Here is a 9,163-nt window from a genome sequence, read left to right on the forward strand (position 1 = left end):
TATATTTTATTAAATCTAAAGTGTTTCTTTTGTTTGTTTTTTACAGGAGACACAGACCTATGCTCTTGCTATAAGATGTACTCTGGAAGGTGGATCGGTGAGACTATTTTCTGTTTGTTAAAAAAAAACAGCTATAATATTATGGACATAACATTTTAAATTCATTGAAATAATTTAATTAATTTATTGATAACTGATAACTGGGGCTTATTGGAATGTATGTGTGATTGAACTGGAATGACTTTTTTTTGGAAAATGAGGTTACATTTGTTGCGACATGATGACATATAAATAAACTGAACTGAATTGAAAAGTATTTAAATTTTTCACCAGAAACAACTTTCACATTTACACTAGCAGAAAATCCAGCATTGCAAGAAGCTGTGATGAATTAAAATATTAATTAGGATGTAAATGAAGCACAATCAAACATGTTGATGCAGTGTGGCAATAAATGAATGTTCATAACACACTTTTATCCCAGTCTAGATTATAGGACGGATTAATTTGTATCAGTTGTATGCTGGGGTCATGTTTGTATTTTTATCTTATTTTCTTTTGTGTATCAACCAATCACAGTCCCAGGAAGACAGTGTCACTCTTAGCAAAGGGGTCAACCCCATCTCGACACTAAGTTAAGAATTTCTGTTGATTCTTCACTCAGAATTTCTCAGCAGCTGACTGAGTCAATCTTATGCTAGGACTCCTTAGCAATAATTCTTAGGCTAAGATAGGAACTCTCTGAGAATCTTTGAGAATATGGGCCCAGATGTTTGAAGACAGAATTGCATAGTTTGATTACTGGTAAAAACAAAAGAAAGAATAAAAGAAATAGTTGTAAAAAGAAATAATAAAAAGGGTATACAATCTACTGCCTTCAACACTTGTGTTTGGGTATGCTTTCTCTGTTTCTTTTTGAATTACCTATTAATTGACACGACCCTGGCTCCATCCCCAGGTATAAGTGTCCTTATAGACAATCATGTGGTAGTTGCTGTCAATCACAGTTTCTTTCAACTGGAAGAAAGAAGGCTGCAGGTCTTCATCCATCTCTTGCATTATTCCTGACTCGTTTGGGTTTTGGAAATTTAATAAATTGTATTCTGCCTTGTAAACACTCTGGGTGATGGCTGTCAGGATTGCGTGTTCCGTACTGACAACCATGACTATTATATTCCTCAAAATTTTTATGACTGCAGAGCGTTGGCGATGATGAACCCCAGCAATGTTGAGGTTCAGTTCCTCCAGATAACGGGCATGTACTTTGGGACAAATAGCAATTGCCTATTGGTCAGGTGCTGACAAACCCCCTAGAACAGGGGTCCCCAAACTTTTTCCTGTGAGGGCCACATAACTTTTTCCTTCCCTGGTGGGGGGCCGGAGTCAGTTTGTAACAGAAAAAGTGTGACGATTGCAGGAGTGCCTAAATGTAAAAATATATTGTTTTCCAGAAAGCACAATCAAATAACATTCTCTGGATTCTTCACAGAACAAGTYAGGAAATTAATAATAACACTATTAATGAAATAAATAATAACCAAATAACCCTCTCTAAGTTCTTCACAGAAAAATTCCAGGAAGGATTATAGACCGTATTTTCTCAACTATGAGCCGCACTGGACTATAAGCCACAACCCCAAAGTTTTTTTGTTTTTTTTAAACCAGTAAACATACACATATAAGCCACAGTTATCTCTGCCGCTCCAGGTTTTCCACAACGATGCAGCAGCAGCAGAGGGGAGGGGGGCGGACAGCCAAAATTTGAGTCATAACAGGTCAATTGAATATCACATCTATTAGGGTTGAAAAAGAAAAAGTTGCCAAGACTAGATTTAACAGACCTGATTACGGTAGTTTCCGAACGGTAACTGTAACAGTAAAAGTGCTGATCCTTCGTGTCTGCTACTAGCATGTGCTAAATCAATGGTCCCCAACCTTTTTATTATCGCGGACCGGTCAAGACTTGGAAATTTTGTTGCGGCCCGGGCGTGAGCGGCGGAGGGGGGATGAACAGTCAGATAAGGCTTCTGCATGTTGGTGTTCCCACTAAATACTGAATATGCTCTATTTGGGTTGTCTTGGTCCTTTTAWCGCAGCCTGTGGGTTAGGTAGGCAATCAAAAAGTCTTTCATCCACCGCCTTTTCTTTTTGTTACGTCTTTTATCTCTTAAAATGACTCCACAAACTGTCACTATTGCTTCTACATCGTCATCCGTGTTTGGTTACTCTAAATTCCCGCTATGTTGGGGGTTTTACTGGATTATCCTCTGGGATCGGGATGTTCGTGACTGGAATCGGTTCGTGTTGGTCCTGCCTTGGAGAGACGAACCGATCGAACTTGTACTTTTATCAGCTCTGTGGTCACAGAGGTTTGGAGAATCAGCCGACAATTCTTAAATCTTTCCGTCTAAACCAGACTTAAGACTCACAAGCTCTACTCATCTCCTCTCAACCACTGTCCAAACGCTCTGACTCTGGTCGCTATGGTAACGTTTATATGTATCCCTTCAAAATAACAGAAGCACCACAAAAACTAACATTTTACTTTCGTGAAAATTTTAACTCACGATAATGACTAACAGGAGCCCTGACCTTGTTTCTCTGTGCTGTGTTGCTTGAGCACAGTGTGCTCGGTCTCTATGTGGCAAAGCAGCTTGAAGCTTCATTGTCTCATTAGCAGCCGGTCCCCGCATGTTACGCAGAGCGGGCTTGTAATGTGGGACTCACCTACCGGTCCGGGATAAATCCATTCTCCTGTCTCTTCTCTGGGCCTTTTCCCCTTTGCAAAGAAACTTTCCAAAGACATCTGATCTGTTTCTTACTCATTTTGCTGCTTGTGTGCTCAATGTTGGCCCACAAGTAACCAGACTTCCAATGATTCACTTCCTGCTAAAGAGCCCCCTGGTGGTTGAAGAAAAATCCACATATAAACGGCTTATAGTCCAGAAAATACGGTAAATGAAAAAAAAAATCTGAATGCTCTCTGGTATTGTTCAGGAGGCCGGACCAAATGTGGAGGCGGGCCGTAGTTTGGGGACCCCTGCCCTAGAATGATTGCCAGGTGGCTTCATGCCAATTGTTGTTACAGTAGCTCACAGGAAGAAGACGATGAACAAAAAATATCTAAATGKTTTTTTTTYTTCTAGATTTCAAAAACTATTGTGGTAATTGTGCAAGATGTGAATGACAACGAACCAATTTTTGAGAAGGATTTGTATCAGGAAAAAGTTGAAGAGGTAAGATTTGGACAGATATCTGCAGAATGCAAATAACTGTTGAGGACACACAGTTTGTAATTAGATTTCTATTGACCTTTAACATTGTATTTTCTGTGGTCTGTTTCTATCCAGCTGTCTAAGATAGACAGCTTTGTGGGTGAGTTTCCTGCCACTGACCTCGATGGACCTGTGCTCTACTACACGCTGACATCTGAATCTGAACCTGTATGATACAATTAGTATGATGTTTTACTTTTAAGATGTTTATTTTAAATATATCTATATATATTCCCATGCCATTGTAGCAACTAGCTTATGCATTTTTGTTCTGCTGTTTGATTTCTGTAGGATGCCTTTAAGCTGAGGTCACAAAGTACGCCAGAAATCCTTGTCAATAGACCTCTTGATTATGATAAAGTCAAAGAGGTTCAACTGATACTAAGAGCCCAAGTAAGTTTTTTTTTCACCAAACATTTACAGTTTTTAGGATTGCTTAGACAGAATTGAGGAAACAGACCGTTTTCTCCAAAACACTTCATAAGCTTAGCAGAATGCCACATATTCTTTCCAAAACATTTTGCAAACAATTAGCAAGAATTGCTAATTTCAGTGTTTGCTAATTAGCAAAATTAGGTGGAACTGCATATCCCCTGAGCTTATCATACAAACTATTTCTCAGTCCAACACTCATGAGAATGATGTTAAAGGTTTAATTGAGAAACATGTGGGAAAGAGCAGAAGCTTCTTAAAGAGACAGAGGACATTTTCAAGCCACTCGATTGCTAAGTCAAATTTCCTTTAAGTCATGTTTGATATGTGCAGCATTTTTATAACAACTGAAGATAACATGGTTATTTGATTGTGCCTGGAAAATACTGCCCCTTTAAAGTTAGTAAAATAATAAAATAATAATAATAAAAACATACACTATTTTACAAAAACTACATAAATTCAGTTTTCTTCCAACAGCAAAAATGTAATCATTTTATCTGTTTGGCTTTCCACATTTTATAGATTTATATGTAAAATTATGCATTTCAGCCCTACATGGTAGGTGGCGATATGCAGCTTTAAACCGGTTGCAAGGAAAAGAAGAAGTGTCATTTAAATCCTATATGCTGTGAACACGAGAACGGCTCTCTAGAGCAGTGTTTCTCATTGCCAGTCCTCAGGGACCACTGCCTTCCACATTTCATGTTTTACTTTAAAAACATAACATTCAGTCCGTTACGATATTAGCTTTTCAGGCTTGATATTTATTTTGCGATTATTAATAAGTGCTCTATGAATACTCCTGTTCTGCTAGTTATTTTGGTAATGGAACCGAAACGCACAGAATTGCGCAACACCTTGTTGAAACAATTACTGAGATTATTATTTTTGTTGGGTCATTAATTTGAACACGTTCTTTAATAAAGTTACGAACGTTTTGATAAGGAGCCAGAGGAGGACTTGCGGGTCTCAGCGTCCTGGTGGCGCTCAGTTTGTCACCTAATGCCGAGATCGACTCAAAACCTTCCGCTATCGACGTATTGCACCCCTGCTCTAGCTAGCAAAGCATGAACAGCTCAGAAACAATATGAAATGAAAAAAAGCGATTTATTAACTGATTAAGTTGTGTTTTAGATTGTTCTTGAAAAACTCATCAGTCACGGCTGATTAGTGGGTGCACTCACGGCTGCACAGTGAACCCATTGATTTTATACAGCAGACAGCCGCTCCTCTCTCTTGCAGGTACTGCGTACCCCCGCTAAATCTTTTATGGGTACGCAGTACCCGACCGTATCCCCCTACTTTCACACCTGAGTACACCTGATTAAAAAAATTGCACAACCTCTTCCTCAGCCATGAAATGCACCAGAAGCCTGTTTATCACCCATTTATTCATGCCCGGTGTGCTGCAGAAGACAAGCACCAAAAACATGCAGGGCGGTGGTCCCTGAGGACTGGTACTGAGAAACACTGCTCTAGAATAGTCTTTGTCAAACTCTGATCCTTGAACCACATAAGGTTAAATACAAAAGAAAAAAATCCAAATAGAAAACAAAAAGGAAATAACGATATTCCAAGTGAAAATGTTTGTTTGAACAGCAGAGCATTCAGTTGGGATTTAAAGACAGACATCGTGCCAGAGAGTCCTTTACAGTGAGTGTAGAAGTTTATTTTAAATAGAGGATTCATGTGTATAAGTTGCACACTTACAGAATGGAAATGCTTTCTATTCATAAAGACGCATTCAGAAAACTGGCATGGTTTGACTGGAGGATAAAGGAACTTTACCAGTAACAATCCAGTTCCAATTGGACCAGTAACGCACGGTTCCCTCTTTAAGTTTTGCTCAGAGCTCTGGGATGATCAGTCTGGACAATCTAAACATTAATAAACCATCATCAACATGTCTGAGCAGAACAATATGGCCTCTCCGAATCCTTCTATTGACGATGTTCTTCATCAGAGCCAAAACATTCGGTTTATACATGGTGCCTGGCAAGTTGACTGGCCGGGAGCCCTGGTGTGACAAATTCTGGCTTGAGCTCTGAAACCCAACTCACTGAGAGGAACTGTACTTTCTTACTCCCGACTTGCCAAGCGAGAGAGACAAGTGAGGGAATCTCACAAGCCCCCAACAGAGTAGCTTGATTATGGAGTTTCTCCAACTAGCAAAGACCTCTCCTCTTTATGACCTGAAGGGGTGATCTGGAAGCATSGCTTTCCCAATATGAACCTAAACAGTGTTTTGGTATTGGACTTCTGTATGGAATGTCTTTAACAAACACCATGTTTAAGCAAGAGAACAGGTGGCTCTTCTCTATGCAAAGCATTGTTTCTCAAAGACCTTGACCTTATGCTTTAGGTGTTTTCCTACTGCCACACACCTGACTTGAATAAGTGGGTGATTAACATGCTTCTGTGGCACTTGATGGCATTTAAAGGAGGTCACACAATCATTTGAATCAGGTGTTCTGGAACAGAGACACATTTAMAATATGCAGARCATTTCTGAGGATCAGAATTGAGAAACACTGCAATAGAGGGAGCTAAAGACCTCAGACCTCATATACTTGGAGCTCATAACCAAAGATAAATCAACAAAACACCAAACATACAAAGAGCTTTTCAGTGGTTATAGGAAGGGTCTAATTGTAGTAATGCCAATTTTCTGTTGATTATTGAGAATGATATAAATTGTTTTCAACATATTTTTATAATAAAATGTAAATGAAAACAGTTCAGATTTTTTTCTTGTTTGGTTTTTTGTCTTACAAAGCTGATCCAGCTTTTACATATTCATTCTTTGAGAGCTGCCTGAATAATTTCCTAATAGAAGTAAACTATTTGAGTAAATATAAATAATTTTGAGGTCTGCCATGAGTATGTATAATTTTGGGTTTAACGRTACTCTCTCACTTTTAAGGATACACCTCTAACTTCTCCACCTGAAGGGCCATCATTCACTGCTACCACAACCATCATGATCTCAATCACAGACACTGATAACCGACCTCCATGGTTCGAACCTTGTACCAGGCATACAATAAATGAAGTAGTGATTTGCCAGAATCCAGGCTACAGTGGCAGAATTAACTTAAATGAACAAGAGGTWAGTGATTTCCTAGGAAATGATGAAAGAGAACATACGGAGTATTCTCTAATACATTTCTCTGGCCAGCTTTGTCTTTTGTATTTTTCTTGTAATTATCTGAAGTTACCATTCCTTATGTAATCTTTGTGAAGATATACCTGTATATTGTCAATTCCTTTATAGACTGGAGCGTTGCCTCTGAAGCCAGGACCTCTTTATGCCATTGATGGAGACTTTGGAATAAAAGAGGAGATTACCTATTCCATCATTTCTGGTAAGTKACCTGGTATGTCACATGAGCGTGTTTTACAAACCTGGTGACAAAAATCTTATTCCGATGGCCAAACTGTATCAGAAAGAGGAAGTAGCTTCTTGAATCTGTGTTTCAGGAAATGACGACGGCCTATTTCAGATTAATCCAAACTCTGGAAACATCACCATGCTGAGGCCAACAGACGTTGTGGAGGAAATTGCACTGACAGTTCTGGTACAGTAAATTAAACTAACTCTAGAATACAAAGGTGTCTTCTATTTAAGTTGCAATGTTGTAGCTTGTTATTAAAGAAAGCAGGCAAAACCTACTGATTCTTCCATGATGTATAGCCAAGAAATACCTCAGTTAAAAATGTGTGTTTAAATTTTGACCTAGTTTCAGAAAAAACAAGCACTTAGTACCTAACAGCAGAATATACATTGACAGCAAGTTCATGTTTTTGAGCAGAAGCATACTAGCCTGACCATTGCCTTCCTATGTAATTCCACTCAATTCGAATCTCACTTCACTTCTCCATCTGGGCTCTCTCCCATTGAGCTGGATTTCTCTGATAGAACTTCAAGCCAGGCCAAACAGATGGAGAAGTTATAAACGATGACGGCAGTTTTTGTGTTGTTTTAGAAATGTACTCTTTCTGTAGTTTGRCAGACAGTGGAGGACGTGAGTGAAGCCATTCAGTCTGTGTCTCGTCCAAATATTTCAAAGATTAAATTAACATTAACAGCCATGTTGTTTGGCCCAACACCTTTGCAGTTGGGGACGGTTGTTTACATCGTAAGCAATTTCTGGTAAGAGTCTTTATGTAGAACTGGAACATTACATCATAACCAAATTTTAGTCATTGGGTAAAGTTTAAAACTTCAACAGAGTCCACGCCTCGAGCAATCAATAATTTCTCAATAGCTGAGACCCTCTGTACAAAGCAAAATGTAGAACAAGGGACTGRTTTTCATATGGTAAGAAAAATACATTAGAGGTTGCACCATGATGCTGCTTATCAGCTTCTTTGCCTGAATGTTAAATACATTGAGTAAAAGGTTGAGTTGCCAAAACTTTTCTGGGGTTATTTCAACTAATACTTTATGACTATGTCAGTCTCATGAATAAGTTCTTTATAAGTTGCAGTTTATTGATGTCTGTAGTCATCTTCAGTTGACAATACAGGATATGACACTAATGACAATGACAGTGATCTCTCAGATTTCATCAGGATTCATTTGTCTTACTGGCTTTTTGACCAGAAGGCCCATTTTAAATGAATGAATTAAAATGTAGTTAATACTAACTTAGTTTTGGCTCTCAGTTCTGTTATGCCCTTAAAGCCAGTTACTTTGGGAAGCTAAGATGATGTTTTTTAAAGTTTCTCCCACTAAACAAAGTCAACTTTMRYAACATATTATTCTGTGAATCTATTTTCAACTTCAAAAAAAGAAATATATTCAAAAAATGTTTTGAAACTGTGAACCAATCAAATAAAAAAAAAGATGCATTTAGTAATTTTATTCCTGAATAAAATTACTAAACACGGTTCTCTATTTAATTTGATCACTTCACAATTTCAAGTACCATATTTTCCGCACTATAAGGCGCATAGAATAGACGCTTCAGTTTGGGTTGCCGATTTGTTCCGTACTCTATTATTACACATTATTCCACATTACTTTACACAGTAGTCTGCCCCAGTCATTGTTTCACTCACAGTGTTGGTGTTGCAATATTGTGCCCAACTGCTTTCTGGGTAACACAGACCAACCGACACGTTGCCGCCGCAGTCTCCGTCTCTCTTCCTATAACAATAGAATAGGAATGGAATATTCTGATATTGATGTGAACATATTACAAAGCACACAGCCGTTCATAATTTAATAAATTATTTAGTAATATCAATACATATTTATATAACTATACAAACACAATTAAATAATGATTAATAATGGCACAAATAAATAATGATTAATACTGAATAACATATATTGGATACATATATATCATATATGTACATATATATACCATACCAACTTTATTTATAAAGCACTTTAAAAACAACCACAGCTGATACAAAGTGCTGTACGTTAAAACACAACATAA

At 38.0% G+C, this 9,163-nt stretch overlaps 1 protein-coding gene across 1 annotated transcript in view; it reads left to right on the plus strand.

The window, feature by feature from the left end:
* cdhr5b (cadherin-related family member 5b) overlaps window positions 1-9,163 on the plus strand; it is a 26,573-nt gene that overhangs the window by 3,261 nt on the left and 14,149 nt on the right. Inside the window, exons 3-9 of the mRNA XM_008410679.2 lie at window positions 47-97; window positions 3,147-3,236; window positions 3,351-3,443; window positions 3,567-3,668; window positions 6,634-6,819; window positions 6,985-7,075; window positions 7,191-7,288. Of these exons, the coding sequence (XP_008408901.1) occupies window positions 47-97; window positions 3,147-3,236; window positions 3,351-3,443; window positions 3,567-3,668; window positions 6,634-6,819; window positions 6,985-7,075; window positions 7,191-7,288 (711 nt within the window). The remainder of the gene's footprint in view (window positions 1-46; window positions 98-3,146; window positions 3,237-3,350; window positions 3,444-3,566; window positions 3,669-6,633; window positions 6,820-6,984; window positions 7,076-7,190; window positions 7,289-9,163) is intronic.

The sequence above is a fragment of the Poecilia reticulata genome, linkage group LG6 (genome assembly GCF_000633615.1).
Source record: "Poecilia reticulata strain Guanapo linkage group LG6, Guppy_female_1.0+MT, whole genome shotgun sequence".
Classification (NCBI taxonomy): domain Eukaryota; kingdom Metazoa; phylum Chordata; class Actinopteri; order Cyprinodontiformes; family Poeciliidae; genus Poecilia; species Poecilia reticulata.